Here is a 20,030-nt window from a genome sequence, read left to right as displayed (position 1 = left end):
ACTGAAGTAGAGTCCAATTATAATTTATCTTCCTTCAGTTTTCTTCATGAATATATAAAATACATAAGGCATGAAATAATCCATATGTTGTCACTCATAAAGAAATAAAGTGTTCAAGTTAGATCACATTCATTAGCACCACAATCAGTCAGGCACAGGGGCTGGTTTCTCAACAGGAACCATTTCATGTTTATGTATCTATGTACGCATTACAGGGACCTTTGATAGAATTACTATGAGGGGCAAAAGCAGAAACGTAACTGTACGGTATAAAATCATATAAAAAACAACACAGCCCTGTTTCATTTCAGCACACCAAAATAAAAGCACACAGCTCATCTCATTAATTAGTTCAGCAGGTACTTGCTACATAACAAGAATATAATTAAATACACACATTTTAAGTGTTTTGTCTGTTAATAGTTCGGCAGAAAGAAAGTTGAACTAATGAATGAGATAAGCTTTTATAAGATAGATAAGATAAGCTTTTATTTTGGTGTGCTGGATCGAAACAGGAAGTCACTTCTTGAGTGGTGTTGTTGTTGTGAAGCTATGCACGGAGTAAATTAAGGCCGATTGTTGAAAAACCAGCCCCCAATAATAAAATAAAACACACAATAGAAAGTTTACAAAAACAACGTGCATTTGTCCAACACAAAACACATTAGTGGTCAACAAACAGAAACTCAAGCGCGGTGTTTATCTTTATGCATATGCTTCTTTTCAAGACAATACTTCTTTAATGATGATGCTTTTAAAGGTCAAAACTTACAAATAGCCCTGTCTTTAAAAAACAAGTCTAGACTTTATAAACTCAGTGACACTGCGGCCTAAGACAGATGGCCATGGTTTTCTCAAAGATAACATAATAAGGTATTCTGTGAAAAGTGACTTATTATTGACGAGACAGAGTTACAATTATAGCTGTAACATAAATAAATGGAATGATCATATTAAAACTCATGCATCAACAAGTAAAAACTTAGTGACAAAGTACAAAAAGCCAAATCTCTTTACAAAAATAGCATACAGTGTGACAAGGCACTTACTATCGTACTGTTTTTGCTCTGATGTTTTTTGTAAACTGACATTTCAATCCTTGCACAGCCAAATGGATTCAACTCACACATGTTTTTGTTTCCGAGTTCTTATTTCTCTCTATATAAAGAAAGAAAAAAAAAGGATTTCCGTTGTATTTCTTGAACTTATTGACATTTACTGGCTGTGTGGTGGAAAGTGTCTGGGACCAGGGAGAGCAGATGTGGTACAGTTAATGGACATAAGGTCAGTCACTGCGGAGCTCGGGTCCCGCAGCGAAAGCCTTAAAAGACTGTGGCGCTGTGTTTCAAATGTCCCAGCTGTCACTGAAGTACTCGTCCTCCTCCTCCCCCAGTCCATTTTCCATAAGGTCATCATCCTCCAACTTATTTATTTCATCATCTCCGCCCTCTTCGTCTTTTTGGAGCTGAGCGAGCATCGATTGCAAAGTGGCTTTCACATTTTGAACTTCTTTCTCCAGAGACTGTGAGAGAGTCAGAGTCAAGGAAATCAACAAGTGAATTTATATGTAAATAACAGCAGACCCCCAGACGAAAATCAGGAAGGAGTTTGACACTAGTGGCGCTGAATATTCAATGGCGATGGCGAGGGGAAGGATAAAATCAAGCTGAAATTGTGGATTACAGGGACAGGTCACATTGGGTTACCAAGCAGATAAATACAAGGTTAAAGTATGGCTTTATTGTACTCTAACCTCCTAACCCCGACCGCATTTTCTCAAATTCAGCTTTACCCAAATCTAAAAGCTTTTTGAAAATAGCATCAAAATAGCAACAAAAAAGTGACAAAAGAGCGACAAAAACGTGACGAAAATGTGTCGAAAAGTTGTCGAATACGTGATGAAAACGCAACAAAAAAGCAATGGAATAAAGCTACACAAAAAATGAGAAAAAAAAAAGACAAAAACGTGACGAAAACGTGACAAAAAAAGCCACGAAAAAGCAGCGGAAAAATACCCATAAAGTGAAAAAAAAAAAAAAGCCACAAAAAAGTGATACACATGTGATGAAAACACGAGAAAAACGTGACGTAAGAGCTAAAAATATGACGAAAACACGACAAAAAACGCTTCAAAAATGTGACAAAAAAGTTAGGATCAGTTTTGTAGGTCTAAGCTTTCAAATGAGGCCTTACATTGTCGCTCTCTAGTCGAGACGTTTATAGATTTGGGTAAAGCTGAACTACCCAAATCTATAAATGTTAGAAAATTAGACAAAAACGTGGCAAAAAAGCAATGAAAAAGTGACAGAAATGTGTGTCCAGAAAGCAACAGAAACGCAACAAAAAAGTGCTGAAGCGAGGATAAAGATCCATTCAGGTGAGTTTTGTAGGTCTTAGCTTTCAAATGAGGTGTTACTCTGTGTGTAGTGTGTAACCTGGGTAAAGCTGAACTGGAGAAAATGCACTTGGTTAAGGCTGGGGTTAAGATGTTAAACAGAATTTGAAGCTTAAAGGGGCTAGATGCAAGCACGTCATTTTATACTCACTACTGCCACCTCTGGTCTTATGCAAAACTGCAGCTTCTATATTAAGCTTGTACATGACGGCACTTCGGATCCGAATTAACAACTTTTTGAGTAACAATGCAGGATTTTAGAGGTAGTTGTGGTGAACAGGTCTGAGCTCATTCTACACATTAGGACATGGCTGGAACATGTAGGGGGAGGAAAATACTTAGTTTTAACATTTTTAACCTCTATATAGTCCCTTTAAGGGACTTGTCAGGTGCGCATATGCGAGTATGTTTAGGAGCTATGGCAGGTCCCAGCAGTTCCCCCCAAAGATCAGCAAATATGTTTTTGATGAGTGTAACATCGTAACAGAAAGTCATTTGCACAACATGGCTCCTTTAAACGAACATCCAGCAAAATAAGCCGAGACAAGTGAAGTTGGATTGGCAGGTAAAGTTGAGATCAAACAAGAATCTCTTCGTATAAGAAACATCCAGATTGAGCGTTTCATTTTGATGTTTGCGGCTTCTGTGATTGCTTTTTGATGCAACACTTCAAAATACACATAGCAATAAGGCGATTGAAACGGGGCTAATGATCGCTGAGCTTTCAGACTAAAATCAGGGCAGATTTTCAACACTTGTGGGCTTGGGACGGTTAATGGTAATGACATGGGACGGCCAAAAACCCAGATGAAGTTATCAGCCTCCAATTTGGACCCCCTCAAACAGATTACCCGGACGGATCATCAAGTCATAGACAATTTAACCCCAGTGTGATTCAGTATTCATGATTTCATCTCATCTTTGGGCTTTTCAGAAGGCGAACGGAGAAGTTCAATTATTCATGAGGCGTCGGTTGAGACGGGACAGAGGGCGTCGTCGGAGGGGGATTGTTTAACCTGGTCGCGAAATGAAATTAATGGCGCGAGTGTCCGGTTTCAAGTGGCGAATCAGAGGGACAGCACAGAGGCGGCAGATGGGGCCCGGCGGCTCATTTTACTGTGAACGGACACAGATTGTCCTCATTTATAATTGAACACCCGTTAAAGAGCTGCTCATGAATACTGCACGCCACAGGACGGCTTTAAGACAGGACCGTCCCAGTATGAAGATGAAGTTGTGCCAAGAAGCCCAGAGAGGTTATAACGTCTGAAGCAAAAGCCTTCTTATTTTGTCTTTATGAAAGCACAGTACATGCAAAGAACAGTTCATAAGAAGATCATAGACTTTGGTATATGTTATCTAATAGTAGCTACATAAAGACAATGATTAAAGTGCATGTGACCGGTTGTATTACTTTTGAAAATATGACTTAGATGGATGATGACAGTTGCAAGTTCATCAGCTGCATAATTATCATTTCATTTTAGTGAAGCAGCAATTTTAATGAAGAAATGTTGGGCAGAAAAGTTATTTTGCTGCCGACAGGAAGTGACATTGTGTCCGAATGTCCACACTATTCCCTATATAGTGACTATATAGTGGTCACGCCATTTTGTAGGGGTGTTCGAATGTTCAGAGAGAAAAAAGTAGTGCACTCAAAATTTCCCACAATGCATTCGGAAAAGCAGTGAGCAGCGATGGTCACTGAACGGGTCAATATAGACCACAATGCATTGCGAGAGTCGGAGAAGAAGGCCTGACAGCGACACGTCTTTGAACCAAACAACACGACTGAATGAAATCAGCTGTTTCAGTCGTGTGTTGTGTATTTCTCACGAACGAATGCTAACGTTAGGTGCTTACCTTTAGCTTGAGCTGTTACATGACCGATAGCTTCCTCTCGAATAATCCAAGCCATTCATTTAAAATCCATGTTAAATATCATGCATCTGACTCGTATTTATCCATAGATTTTCCACTGTCTCATGAGTTTGGTTGGTCTTTATCGCAGAAATACTTTATATCCGGAGTTTAGCGAACTTTTAGCAGACGTAGTTCACTCATTCTGCTGGCGCTTCAGACACCGGGCTGACCTACATTTTGCACGTCTTTGAGCTAACACTGGAGTGTTTTCTTTTTTTTGTGATGATGGTTTTAATTTTAATTTACATGTCAAATAAAACACCTGTAAGAGCGCCAAAGCTTAAAAAAATAAATAAAAAATCTGTTCACCGCAGCGCAGTGATGTCACGCAGCTCGGAGAAAGTAGTGACTTCTGTCCGAATCTCCAGCAGCATCTGTGGACTATATAGTCTACTATATAGTGCGGACCTATGTAGTGGATGAGGGGTTAGAGACGAGGGTGGACATTTGGACACAGCCATAGAAAAAGGTAACATTTCATAGCAGTTTGACTAATTTCTCATTGACTTCACATGGTCGGCACGGCAACAGTTTAACATTTTTTACCTTCATCTATGTCACTTCCTGTCTTTAGCAAAGTCTTGTAATCGTGTTAACTGTGTTTTGGCAAAAACTGTGTCTAGTGTGTCATATATAAGTAAAAGTATTGGTATTGTGGGTTCTCCTCACGATACACATTTGATTATTTTCTTGCATTTCTTCATATTAACATTATGACACTTGTTGATATGTCTGTGTGAGATTCTCAAAACCAGCAGTACATTGTTTAAAGCCTTCCCGAAGATGAAACATAAATCTGAATGTGATGCTAAAAATGTAGTGTTTGGTCATCAATGTTTTATTGTGTGTTGCTCTCATTTTGTTTTAATGTTATTTCAGTAAGAAGAGGTGGAGCTAAATGGATAAATATTGACGTCTTTACATGCACCTTTTCAATTTTCTTGTGCTACTCTATGGAAACTGCTACGTTTAGAAAATTGTGCAATAAAAATCAATACAATTTGGAGAGAGGTATGGATTATAGTGCTTTATATCTGATTTTAAAGCGACCTCTTTTCACTTCCACACAAAAACACCAACAATAATATCTCTGTCCCGTCTCCGCGCTCCTCATTGCAGGGACTTCAAAAAGCAGAGATGAGTGACATGCGAGGAGATGGGAGCAGAGAGGTGCAGAGGAGCGGCCCAATCTGTGTCTATCTCTGACTGCCAGGCTGCATCCATGTCATGTGGACATGTGGAGGGCCAGGCTGACCCTGCCAGCACAGCGGGGGCCCAGCCTCTAATCAGAAGTGAAAGAGACAGCCGCACTGAAGGACATCGAAGGCATACAAGTAAGTGTTTTGTTCCTAATGTACAGTGAACAGACAATATCGAGACCACCCGACTAGTTTTCAGCAATGATTATGCTACGTGAAGCCTGTCATAATAATAATAATAATAATAAAAAAAATACTTATACGTAACTATCTGCATGACTAAATTATGCTTTAGGGGTTCGAAAACCAGTGTTGAGGGTAACGTAATACAAAAGTAATGAGTTACAAAAATATAATACTTTCTTAAAGGAACAGGCCACTGTTTTTCCATATTGAGATATGTTCTTAGCTTAGACGAGTTGATACATACCTGTCTGGTCTTTGTGCGTGCCTGTGGAAGAGCTTGGTCGCTAATTTCACCACGTTTGGAGCTATAGGAATACATTGGGAGAGGCCAAATGCTAACAACATCTTGGTCGTTTTGCGTGACTGAAGGCACACACAAACTCGTCTAAGCTCAGGTAAGAACATATACACAAACGGTGGCCTATTCCTTAAAGCAACTAAGGAATATAACATCTTATTTAAAGGGACTATACAGAGATTAAAAATGTGTAGAATGAGCTCAGGCAAATGTAGGTCTGGTCAGTATGACAACAAAATACGTATCATGACCTGTGACGATCTGCCAAGTTGGAGGGATCGTCATTTGAAGATTCAGCACTTCACTGTCTTAAAGGGACTATACAGAGTTTAAAAATGTTAAAATTAAGTATTTTTCTCCCCCTACATGTTCCAACAATGTCCTAAGGTGTAGAATGAGCTCAGACCTGTTCACCACAACTGCCTCTAAAATCCTGTACTGTCACTCAAAAAGGTGTTAATTCGGGTCTGAAGTGCCGTCATGCACGAGCTTAATATAGAAGGTGACCTGAGGTGGCAGGAGTGAGTATAAAATGGCCAACTTGTATTTAGCCCCTTTAAACAAAATATGGGAATATTAGTCATTACAAGTTCAAGCAACATTTTAATGTATGAACCAAAAAGATGCCAAACTCCCCTCAAATAAAATGCAGCATAACATATCAAGTTGGAGGTTGGTGTTTAAGATCTGCCGTCTGTAATGTCATAACAAAACACGAGGAAGGAAAAGGAAATCTCTGACTGCACTTTTGCTTGGTGGCTTTATAACTATTTCAGTTTATATTTTGCCAAAAGTAACTCAAAAGTAACTCAAAGTAGTGTAACTCAGCTACATTTTTGAAACAGTAATATGTAATACAAACAATATTACATTTTTAAAGCTGTAATCACTAATAGTATTACAATTTCTAAGTCACTTGCCCAACACTGTCTAAAAATGTGGTTCTTTTTCTTTAATTTGGGTAATCTGCAATTCTGGTTGATTGACTAAAGTTCTGCTTTAGTTCCGCTTTAGTTCTGATCTGATCTTGATTTAGGCCTATTAATATTTTATGTGGTGATACTTGGTGGGAAAAGTTTGAGAAGCATTTACTTATTTCATCGATTTCCAAAGGGCTCTGACTAGAATACTAGGATTACTACATAATCAAGAATTAACAATCGCGGTTACCCTCTCCACCTCAGACGGACATGAGGTGGAGCAGCATCGCCAGTCTGTTGTGTCTTTTAAAAGAAGCTCTCTCACAAGAGCTGGAGTTTTAGACATGGCCCTGGTAAGTCTAGACATCAGAATCTATCACCTGGTCAAATCATTTTAACTGCTTGTATTGACACATTCATGTAAATCCCATATGTCTATCCAAAGGAGACAAAACTGCAAATCGAACCACAAGAAAGCAGGACAAGTGAGCAATTTTTCCTCGCTGTAACGTTCATAAATTGTTACCTCCATCTTGTCTTGATTCTGTGCAGAGGGCAGAAAAAAAACACAGCAATCTATTTTCAATCAGGTTTCTAATTAGCTCCGAAAATGACGTTTTGCGAGCCGTAATCAGCCTGAGCAGCTTCCTTTGAGTCGTTATGGTGGGTATTGTAGTTTCACCTGCGGCTGAATGAGCTCAGGGGGCAGGAGGCAGGTCGGCAGAGGGATGGACATTAAAGATAGGACAAGAGTGGACTCATTACAGTGACATTTCTCTATCTTCTTCTGCCTTTCCTATTGGCTTTAGACCAAGAGTGAATAGAGGCTATATCCTCGTCCGCTGTATTGTTATGTTAAAGCAGCGCAGCCCATTTATCGTAAAACTAATAGCTTACATGCGTGTGCTAGGCTTTGCAGATTAGTCTCGGCATAAAAAATAATTTAAAAATGCCCATAAGGTGTTTTCAGAGCTTTTTGTTTTTTCTTAAGGTCACAGGTAGTATTGTTAATTATACTGAGAAACAAATAGAAGAGCAGATTTAGCCCAAACAAAGGTAAAACCCCTAATCAACTGTAGCGCTTCTCGCCTTAAGATATGAACAGAGCAGCCTCATTATAGTGACATCTCCCTCTCTCCCTAAGCCCTGTCTACATGGGCCAGGAGTGAAAGAATGGCAGTTACATCCCCTTCCTCTAATAATCTCCCCTGGACTTCAGCTCCGGGTCTGGACGTCCTGCCAGTCGACACACCCCTTCAGATCCCAGTTTATCTCGCTCCTTTTCAATGACAGATGAAGCAGGTTTTCCCTTAAAAGGTTGAGAGAGCCCGAAGGCATGTGGGATGTGTATTTTAGCGAGCGGGAAAAGATAGGATCCAGCGAGAACTAGACACAGAGGTGCGGTATTAGTTGTTATCAGACAATACAATAATGCAAAACAGCTTTTTGTTTTGTTTTCCAGAAGGGATTGTGGTCATTGTATTTAGTCGTTGAATACACCGGCTATTACCAAAAATAAATACATCTGTAAATATTCAAGTTTCACCTTGTTTTGAGGGTTAAAGCTCAATAAGTCAGATTAAGAATTAGATGTAACTTAATCAGATTCTTCAGAAAAAAAGATAGTCTTAGAAGTTATTATATTAATTCCCCATTTAAAGCAGAACTAAGTAACTTTGGCCCCTAGAGGCCATATACGTCACTGCATGTGTCGTAGCACATTGTTTTTTTGGTTTTTTTATCATTAATTGTCCGTGAGAGTAAACACCACGCTGACAGAAAAGACAAAGGGAGAGAGGGATATTGTACATTCTACCACAATCCAATTACACAATGGAGAGATTTTTTTCACTCAAACTTGGCTGTAAATAATGCTAATCTATTATAGAAAACGCTATCTCAATGGCCGCCGCCTGGGCGCCGCCATGTTTATTTCCCATACCGACTTTGAAGCTAAGCAGGAAAGTGCCTGGTTAGTACTGGGATGGGAGACCGTTCCTCCGATGCTAAGCAGGGAAAGGCCTGGTTAGGACTGGGATGGGAGACCGTTTGGGAACACCAGGAAGCCTGGCGACAGTACTGAGTGTGTGCGTGGTTGGTGTTATTACATCCGCGGCCGGCCCCCACGTGACGAGTCGCACCGGCCGCGGGCATCGCCCACGGGTCCATATGGACCGCGGTGCTGCTGTCCGAGGACAACCCGCTGTCACAAAAACGTGAGTGCACGAGATCTGACTGCCGTGCGTGTGCGCGCGTACAAACAGGGCGATGTGTGTGTGCGCGCGTGTGTGTATGTATGTGTGCGCGTGCGCATCCAAACAGGGCCATGTGTGCGTGTGCGTGTGCGTATGTGTGTGCGTGTGCGTGCGTGCCCAAAACCTCCTCAAACACGAGCCTCTAATCACACGCGCTGCTCCGACTGATTTATCCTCCGTGTGCGTAAAAGCGAAAATGACACTACAACTTCACGAGCGCATGGCCTGCACTGCGTAGTTTTTTTTCTTTTTATCTTTTTTTTTCCTTTGCTGCTGGACCATTTGTTTTCTATTTTGCTTTCACGTATTGAGCCCAGAGGTACATTTCATTCTAAAGCAGCTTGGAAAGCATTGCCAATTTCATTTTTAAGGTTATAAATACTGTCTAACAACGATAATTAGGCTATTTCATTTCAAAACCTACTCATTATTTTTTGGATTGTAAACTACCGTGATGCACCAAACCACGGGTCCTGCACTTTGAACCACAGCGTTAGAGCTGAACCCCTAATATTTATCCATAATTATTCCACTGTCTCTTGAATTCTATTCCCTGAGTTTAGCGAACATATTGTCGTTGTAGTTTATAAGAAAGGAGCACGGGTGCATCAAACACTCCAATTGCAGTTTGTTTGACTTTTTTTTTTGCATTCATTCTTTTACTCATTTGTAGTGGCCATAGTTTTTGGCATGGGTTGGGAACCACTGGTCTACAGCTGAACTGTGTGACGGGTTGGACATTTCTTTGTAATCACTCATAATCTCAGAATATCAAATGTGGAGACTAGCGAGGCCCGGCCGAAGGCCGGGTCTCAGCTAGTATAATATAAAGTGGTGCTAGCCCACAGTGAGCTTTACCTGTTAGCCTGCTAGCTTCTTCTTCGTGATTCTATTAGTGTGTATTGTACCTCCGTGTCGAAGCAGGGAAAGCTGCAAGCGTGGTTTGACAACAGGGGGAGAAGAAAGATCATCCCATTAACACTTGTATTACCCCCAGAGGGACTACGAAAAGGATTTATTAAGGTGAACAAGTTACTTAGTTCTTCTTTAAATGTATGAAGAAAGGATACACCTTATTGTGAAGATTAGAAAAAATGAACATTTAAATATGTCTACAGTACTGTATATGTTTTGTATGCAATAGCAAGTGTATCTACCCCATATATCCATTAAACACTACAGGCTTTGAGAATCCTGAGCGACCATTGAAAACTTGTTTAAAAGGATATGAGTTAAGGGTTGGTCCCGGTTATGGATGGCCATCTGCAGTTCTTCCTCCAGAGTCATGAGTCGGTCACTGATGAGCTCACACTGCTCCGTCAGGTCTCCTGCCCCCGCCTCGCTGCCCCCGTCCTGCAATCAAATGAAGTAGTCATCAAACAACACCGCTCAATGCAAGCCCATGTTAGTGTACATTCATTTGTGGTGGGAAAGCACATGATTATTGACGCTCAAGGCTATTTTCTGAGAGCTTAGATTCAGAACACGCTTTTACTTTTACTTATACTGCACTACCACGCTTTTGGTTAGGACCAAAGTTCAATGTAAGCTTTATATGGCAATAATATAGATGTGTCAGTACTTACAGAGACATTGCAGGCTTGTATAGTATGTCTGTAAAACTAAACTACACGTGTCATTGATCGAAGTGCTCAGACAGATGCCTTGAGTAAATGAATTCAGACCAGTCTCAGTCTGATGGGTGACTGACAGCTGTAACGCTCACTGTCTAGACTCTGGCAGTGACGGTGCACACCAGCAGTCGTCTGACAAAAAAAAAGCCAACGAGACAAAATATTCTTTACATTTTACATTTTCTAAAGGATTTTATAATTAGTCGTGTGACCTGCTTTAGAAAGAGACAACTCCGTCTGTCTGGCTCATGTATAATTTCATCATTGATGGTTTAAACTTGTTTGTACTATGCAGTGCCAATCAAGAAGACATGTTTAGCATCCTCAAAGAAACTGTCACAGATTCAGAGCTTTTCCAATGCTCAATCACAGTCTTTTGCCTAAGTATATAAAATAATAATTGCGGCTCAACTAGGCTCAACAAAAATGGCGTTATGATTTTTGCCATTTTACCAACTCAAGTGTGACTGTGGATAACCGAGAAGTGCTCGTGAAGTCCTCTCAACTCAATACTAAGGTCAAAATGCTCACAATCCAGCGGCAGGGGTGCCATATGCGCCCTTTCCGCGCCGGTTCACCTGAGGAGGCAGCTTGTATGAGAGTATGTTTTAGTCTGTATGAGTTTGTATACAGAAGCACCGGGCATGTGGCGCTGGTGCAGGAGCAGAGAGCACAGGGGCAGAGCGTTCACAGCACGGCCGGCCATAATTAGAACAGGCCCCTTAGCACTAGCAGACTCTGCGTCCTACTTTCGAGCACAGACACACACACTAAACAGCCACAGTGTCAAACAGCACAGGACCACTCTCCGATCCCACTCATGGCTTCAGGTGGAAAATAAGAAGTCCCCGCAGCGCGAAGGTGTCACAGCGATCAAAGCAAAGTCATCTCTGTGTCCTGGAATAGCTCTGTTGTTTGTGCGAATGATGTAACTGTCCTGAAGAAGCAACAATAGGCCTCAGGGACGCTGCAAAACAAGTCATTCATGTGTAATTGGATACTTAAATGGGGCTTCAAGCAATCTATGATACGACAACATAAATAAGGGAAACGCGACAAGACTGGGGACAAGGCATTGGTGCAAATTCTGACAAAAAATACAGACGGAGAACAAGTCCATGTCTTAAGGAGTAAAATCTCACTTGTTTTTATAGACCTGGCATGTGGTGTCAGCTTGTCTTTTCAATGTTATCCAAAATTTGAAATATTTGGCAGCCCAGACACAGAGGTGGGCAAAAAGGATTGCATCAGTGGCTCTCAGCTGGTGGTTCGGGGTCCATAAGTGGGTCGTGGGACCAAAAAATGATAGTAGATTGGTTATTTTGAAAGGTTTTGAGAGTCACTCTTATAGTTCAATGCTGTCTTTTGAGATTGCATGTTAAAAACCTGGGTCAAATTATTGCTATTATAAAGGAAAATAAATAGTTTTATTTGGGTCTTGCCTTCGATTCGTGGGTTGAAAATGGGTCCAGAAGCTGCATGAGTTGAGAACCACTGAATTCTGCAGCAAATTTCCCAAAATTCATGTGCACATGGCAGCTTTATTTGTCTTAAAAATCTGCTTCACCTGAGAGCTAACACTTCACTGTGATTGGTACATCCTCCTGTCACTTACTCAGAGCAAGGTAAATGGGAGGAGTAAATGGCATATGTTTTTGTGTGGGCATAAAGCTGCATGAGTAGGCTAACTAAAAACACCCGATACCACAAGCTCATAGGGTCACTTTTAAAACGTCCAGTACTTAAAAAAGCACAATCAAGTCAACAAGTCAACAATCAAAACAACATCAAAGACAAATACCCCGAAACATTGAGTGAACTGAATCTATTTCGTTTCTGTCCTGATGCGACGAGCAAACCTTAAATGAGTTCAACATTTTGGTCGAAGTGTTTGTATTTTCTCCGTGAGGGTTGGCAGAGATAAGACCCTTTCTTTGAGAACTGGATTGATTCAGTACTTCACAGGCCGCGGTCCATCTCTGTAAAGTCAATAGGACCACAGGCTACAAAAGAGACACACTGGGCGAAATGACAGTTTGTTAGTAACTAGCTGTTCGGAGCTATCAAAACAAAGTGATTTTTCCACTATAAGGAAGCTTCCTACAAGACAATTTGGCCAAGTGCATCAACACCTCCTTTATTCTTGCTATACTTAAGAGCCGGTGAAGACACACTGTGGATTTTGTTCAACACTTGTCTGGGTTTAGCTTTTGTTATGTTCGAAAATACACTTGTTTTATATTCTTAGTTTTATTGTCCTCGGTTAGACCCAGTATGGTCCAGATTAGCCAAGTTTATCCATGGTGCAGTCATCAATATTATTTCATTTTAATTCTTTCGTGAAAATGCATAGTTGTACAAGCCACATACTGTACCGTCGACAGTAATCGCAATTAGGGCTGCACAATATGAGAAAAAATTGTGATGGTCAATAAATGTTGATTATTATGATTATTTCAATCATTTCATCTTTGTTTCATTTTATTCAAACAAAGAGATTGGGTAATTTAATTATCAGCAAATTGTACCATTTCCGTTTAGATATAAAATGTCTCTCCATAAAACACCATCCATAAAAATAAAAAAGAGACTCAGCGTTCAATCCCCTAGTCCGGGAAACTGTTCAGGGTTTGTTAGCCTGCTCAATGTATTTTTCCAATAGACATTAGCATTAGCCATCAAACATCGCAAATTATGAGAGATCCAGATGTTTGAGCTGTTGTCACATGATATGATCACATTTAGGTGATATCAAAGCCTTCTTAGAAATCATCTATGAATGTACTGACAATTTTAGCTTTAGATAAGAATTAGTGCAAATTGACCTCTGAGCCAAATGCTAAATTATATTTTCCATTCCATTTCTACTTTTCATGGGGTGAGATACACATCCAATGGCCACTAAACATCAACTTATACTATGTTCATGATAAAAGACACCACATTTTTATTTTTTAGGAACAGGCTCAAGGTATTTCTATGATTGTATCACCTACTGCTACAACATTACAATATTAGGTGAGCGATATATCGTGCAGCTCTGTTAAACCATGGTTCTGGCTCAGGTGCTCGTTTAATGTTTAAAAATACCTCATATAAGGCACACACGTCCATTGCTATGATATTTAATTACCTCTGTATTAAACTTCAGCCAATAGAAGCAAATTATTCCTGGATTCAATGTAGGACACATGTACGAGCTATGCTTATTTAAACTATAATAAGTGAGAGGCTGGATGTAATTGTGGAGGGTCCCATAGGTGCTGTTAGGACCGGCCCTGATCAGAGCGAGCAAAGCCAAGCAATAACACCAACGCCTTATTACAGCAAAGGTCGTTAGTCTGCACCCTGATAATAAAGGAACCAAATTAATTTTAAACTCTAAAAGTTAACTAGCTTTTGATTAATTTGGGAAAGTGGTTAAAGGGATACAGGGTTGTGTTGGAGGCGGGGACACTTTTAGGAAACATCAGTGGCTCAGTGGTTTGGGTGATCATCCATGAAGTTCAGCGGCTCTGTACTGCACGAAATGTGGAATACTGTTGTGTCCTTCCTTGAATGAGAATACAGAGTACAGAAAAGCACGACATGAAACCAATGTATTAACATTAGCGCTGTCATTATAGATACAAGGACTACATAAAACGCTCTCATTAAGAGCACTATCATATACATTTATGTGGAGCAGCCAAATTGCTTTGCCATTCATACTTTTTAACACAAGTGCTATTAACTGGGGAGTTTAGTGTGATGTTGACTAAAGCTTATAAGGGGTAAATTAGTAGGAGGCCAGACGACTTTCTAATGTTAAAAATAGATGCACTGTATATTGTAAATAAGTGTTTATAATTGTAAATATTATATGCAATGTATTTTGGAATATTTTCTCACCCTCTAATTGGGTGTGGTGGTTCCTACCCCAATATTTAAGGGAACTGGGGCGATTGTGTGTGTGCCTGTTGTTTGTAGAGGAGAAAAAGCTGTCGGACTGTCCTGGTGATTTTGGTGAATAAATGTTGAAGAGCTCGCACCTTTTTGAAGTTTCCATCTTTTATATTCAGCACCTCAGGCGCTACGGCTATCCTGGGCTAGGAAGAGGTGATGGGCAAAATGAAGCCTCATGAACCAATGAGGCTTTTCGGCCTCCTGTGCCAACCAATGGTTCAAACTGAAGCATCGCTCTATGCTGCCACCTGCTGCTGATTTGAATGTATTACAATTAATAAAGTATGTTTATTTTCCTTTTGTCTGGTGCCTCACTTGAAATATAATATGTGTACACGTTTTGAGTTCAAAGAGCAAATTTTTAGGCTTGCAAAAAAAACATTGATACATTATTTCCATAAACCGAGGCTTCAGTCACATGATCTACTGGTTCATCAGGCACGCCCATTTTGGCTCAACACACACTTCAGAGCCTCGCTTCATTTTGCCCATCACTAGTAAGAGGCCATCGTTACCAGCTAAAATCTTACAATCACATTATACTGCTGGGGTCCCAAGTTGTTGGTCTGGTGATTTTTGGGGTCGCGACCTGAAAAATTTGGGAACCCCTGTTATAGGATTGCTATTCTACGATATTCCAGTTGCAGACGGCTTTTTTTGTTTTATTTTGTCCTGGCGTGAGGTTTTTTACAATAGTTAGAAAAAGAAGACTTGGCAGAGCAACAGGTTTGTCTTACGATGACCACCAGTTTATCACTTCAAAGGAACTTATCGAGTAAAAACAATTCCAGTTCAGAAATCAAATCATCGACAATGAGTGCAGACAGTACAAGTGGCATTCAAAACGTTAAACAAAACACTGGTGTCGACTGAAGTGAGCGCTTGACAGCTTCACAATGCTGCACACAGATCAGTGGGAGTGCTTTGTCACAGGTGCAAAAGCAAGAAAACAAACACAAACACAGCAAACAAAAAATGATCCTTTGGCGTTCTTTTGTTGAAAACTGGGTCATAACAATCAGCTCTTACACAACCAGTCCTATGGAGCTGGTAAGACGTTAATCACAAGTTCCTGATTACCATATCTAATCAAAAAGCTTTAACAACTTTTCACCGGGGCCAAATGAGAGTGGGAATGAACAACCTTGAAAGGATAAAAGTACAATTAGAAGAGATTAGGGGGAAATAGAGTGATGCTGGGATACACAGCAAATCAATCTCTATAGTGGCATCACGAGGGCCGCAGCTCAGCACAAGCTAAATGGAAATCATTTACTTTAAGTCATTACAGAGAGGAGAATGAGGTCAAACGCACGACGAAACCAAGACAGCAGCAACAGACCACCTCCAAGTTGTAAAAACAGAGATAGTGGCACCTGGATGCATCATGGTTTACTGCAACTAATCATTTATATGTCATTCACAGTCACTCAGGCTGAGCGACGGTCCCCGTGTACAGTCTGTGGTGCTATGAATAATTTCTACATGCTTTGTGATGGAAAACCTATAAAAGGGGACACCTGGGACCCACTTTTCCCCCTCTGTGCAAGGCAGTTCTGTATTCAGCACTAAATGTTCATCATACAATAGATGTGAGGGCCATATTTTGCTCAAACCTCCAGACAACAATAGTGCTGAGCCCGCATTAAGATAGCGAAGTGCCATAATCACAGAAATATGTATAGCACTTTTGTGGACCCTCAAAGAAGTTGCATATTTGTCATTCACTCTACTGGATACTTCTCTAGCCACAGCTGCCCTGAGATAGACTGATGAAAGTGTGACTACCGATCAGCCACAGCCGCCACTAATTACGCAGTCACACGCTACATTCATGTGTCTTTCCCAAGGACACGTACGCACTGGTGAGATTAAAGGGATATTTCTGGATTTTTGACATAGGGCCTCTTTTCCTAGTTATCCAGAGTCTTGTTTCTGGAGAATTCTTTTTTTTTTTTTAATTCATGCATATTTGAAGAGTTTAGTGGTGCTAGGCTAGTGCTAGGCTAGTGCATGTCTATGGTAACTAGTAGCCTGCATTAAAAAAAACTCTTCAAACTCATCGGGTAGTCCTCCAAACGTTGCCATATCTGATTTGTAGAAAGCTCCTTTGTGAATTCCAGGTGTAGTAAAGCTGGCCGCAGGCAAACAAACTACTGTAGAGCCGGTAACCTAGCAGATCACTCCGCCCCTGCGTAGTTTACAACCAGGAAGCTGATGCAGCTCAAATATAAGTTCTTTTACATGCAAAATGGTTATATTTCAATAACGATTCAGTCAACACAGACATTTATATCGGTAGTCTGGTGTTATAAGTGATTTGCCTCATGTGCACTGTGCTCGAGTCAGACTGTTTTTAATGCAGGCTACTAGTTACCATAGACATGCATTAGCCTAGCACTAGCTTAGCACCACTAAAATCTTCAAATAAAAGGACAGCATGAACTAAAAATATATATAAATCTCCAGAATTCAACAACACTCTGGATAACAAGGAAATGAGGCCCTATGTGAAAAATCCTGAAATATCTCTTTAACTGTATAAGACCACTGTACCACCTTGCTTCTGGCACAGATGGTCGGAAGGTCACGCTGCTGTTCACCTGCCTTGCCTCCAGAGTCTGCGTACACTGGTGTATGAATGAGAGTGTGAACGGGTCCTTGCTGTAAAGCGCGTTGGGCCTGATGAAGGTAGAAAAACGCTATATAAGTTGAGTCCATTTACCATTTTATAGAAAGTAGTTATGTAAGCAAATGTGTGACACACTTACTGTCGAACACCTTTTAAAAAATCCTTTTTTTTTTATTCGGCTGTTGAGCTCCAGGTGATTGTGCAAGAAAATACTGGAGTTGCCGTTCACTTAAAAGCATTTCATCACTACAGTGTGTTGGATGTTACCAGTTGTGACCCGACAGTAAATTGAGTTAATTTTTTCTGTATTTAAAAATACAATGTTTCTATTTTTATGGTAGTGTTACATATAGAAAATGCAATCTTGAACCCTTAAATTAAGGTAAAGCATCGTGAATGTGTTAGCTGGACAGAAAATGCAGGTTAATGAATATAAAGCTGGTGCTGAAAACGCCAGCTCAGCAAAACTCTTTGTTACGTAAACTGCATTGTGCACGCTGTAGTGACAAGACTTTCTCATGTAAATTGGTATTGATCAGACAGTCGACAACGCGGCAGGGGCCATGTTTAAGATCAGGTCAGCTAATTGATCCCTTTGTGTCCCGTTCCACCCCAATGACACTTTAATTACACTGATAAAATACAGTCATGAGGTCTACACTCACCTCTGGGGCATTGTCCTCCACGCAAAACAAAAACTCCTCCAATTTCTGCAACAAAATAAGGGAATAAAACATCAAGTTAAGTCTTCCACCTTCATGAATTATTGAAAATGCAATTACTATGTGGCGTGTGTGTACGCTATGTGTGCGGCATCATCCCCGTAATGAGCAGAGAGTGTAATTATTCAGCACCAAAACTGACAAAAAAACGTGATTAACGGTCTCATCTGTGCGGCGGCGTGGAGATGGTATTCAAAAGAGCAACATTCTTCAGGAGGAAACAGGTGATTAGAAACTGGGCTGGATTTTTATGACTGTGGGGTGTATTAGAATTGACTTCAAATGGGTTTTGGTAATTTTTTTGTAGATCTAATATTGTAACCTGTGCAGCCACTCAAGCTGCACATTGATGATGAGAAATGGAAATAGTGGTACAGAAGAGGCTGTGTGAGTGTTCTTTCTGCCTCCATCAAAATAAACTCAGGTAGCTTTTTATTCACGTTTTGTAGCTTTGTAATTGATCATTTATTACTGAATTTTGATGGATGTTTATGTCCGGTTTAACATTATGATGATTGACAGAGCAGGTGAAGACAACCATTAATTCATCCATTCATCACGACGCCTAGTGGGAGGGAAATATTCAAGTTTAATTTGCTGAAACCAGGTTAGCCAGCTGAGTTTGATGAAGGCCAAAGTGATGGATGAAGTGAGTGACAACATCCAAACACCAGGAAACCCCTCACTGCAGGTTTAACATCAGCAAAACTGTAGTGTTTGGTTCCTGGTCTTCTTCTTCTTCTTGTTGGTCAATGGCGGCCGGCACTCAACATTAAGGCGCATTACTTCCCCCCACTATGCTGGAGTGAAAGCCAGAGTATATGTGTTCCTTGTCTGTAGTGGTCTATATCAATCATGTCCAAGGGAGTAGTGGTGATATTGTGCACATTAGAAGAGAGAGGACAGTCGTAAGTGGAGATGACAACTCACATTACTGTAATTAAGTCCGTGTTTTGATGGAAAGGTGTTAGAATAGTTGTCAGTGCATTGATGTTTGCATAAGGGGCTGCATATTATACATTGCTATACTTGACTAGGTCACCACAGAAACAACCTCACAGCTATTCAGCATACTTGAGAATCTTTCATCTCAAGGGAATATATTGTCTAACGGTGCCCATAGTGGAAAGGTTTTCAGGCATCTTAGTGATAAAACATGTTGCTTTGAGACAGAAACATCCAGCGCTTTAATTAAATAACTCCGGAGAAGTGGGTCCTTGGATGCAAACATGTAGAGCCACTTCAATGACATGTGAAGTCTAATGAAGAGAGATGCATTAAGTGGTTGTATGTAACATCACATTTACAATGCTCTATAGGTTCATAATGGAAAGGAGACAAATAGACCTTCAATAGATGAAGCACTACATGTTAGTGTGGAAAAGCACTAGATACTTTTGAAAGGTTTGAAGCTTCACAAGGACAAGGAACGCAGGCATGGTTTTTCTAAGAAAATATTGTGCTATTTTTTTTGCCTTCCTTTGAGCATTGAGTCGAGAGATAATTTCAAGATAAAATAAGAAAACAAAATACCTTATATTGTGAATAATTGCAGTTATACCACCTTGAGACGGCCCAATCTCATCTAAGTACATTGGCCCTGGAGACCGAGACCATGTGGAAATAGCAAATGGCCTGGGTGAGTGGTTGGTGCAGCTGTGTTCATCTATGTATCTTATCACCACTCAGTATGGAATGAGAGAATTTAAAGGAAACTGAACTTCAAGACTACTGGCAAATCAATTTAAATATTGGTATCAAATAGTGTCTCAGTCAGGTATAAACAAGAACAAAACCAAGACTGAATGAGAACCAAGCCAAGACGGAACCGTGCAATCAGATTTGTTTATTTGCTCTCATGCGTTGTTACTGAGCAGCGTCCACATTTCATGGACGGAGCACAGGAGAGTATGTTCCATCC

At 40.4% G+C, this 20,030-nt stretch overlaps 1 protein-coding gene across 3 annotated transcripts in view; it reads right to left on the bottom strand.

Moving 5' to 3' along the window:
• Positions 1-598: 598 nt before the first annotated feature.
• The window catches only part of disc1 (DISC1 scaffold protein), a 101,458-nt gene continuing 82,026 nt past the window's right edge, over positions 599-20,030 (bottom strand). The window contains exons 12-14 of one of the 3 annotated variants that reach the window (XM_079559736.1): positions 18,053-18,097; positions 10,407-10,529; positions 599-1,525 (exon numbers count right to left, since the gene is read on the bottom strand). In XM_079559736.1, coding sequence (XP_079415862.1) covers positions 1,346-1,525; positions 10,407-10,529; positions 18,053-18,097 — 348 coding nt within the window. In that variant the 3' untranslated portion in view covers positions 599-1,345. Of the gene's footprint in view, positions 1,526-10,406; positions 10,530-18,052; positions 18,098-20,030 lie in introns of those variants that run through there. The other 2 variants (XM_079559737.1, XM_079559738.1) reach the window with 2 other exon arrangements.

The sequence above is a fragment of the Gobius niger genome (assembly GCF_951799975.1).
Source record: "Gobius niger genome assembly, chromosome: 7".
Taxonomy (NCBI): Eukaryota; Metazoa; Chordata; class Actinopteri; order Gobiiformes; family Gobiidae; genus Gobius; species Gobius niger.
This window is presented reverse-complemented; position numbering and strand designations above follow the sequence as displayed.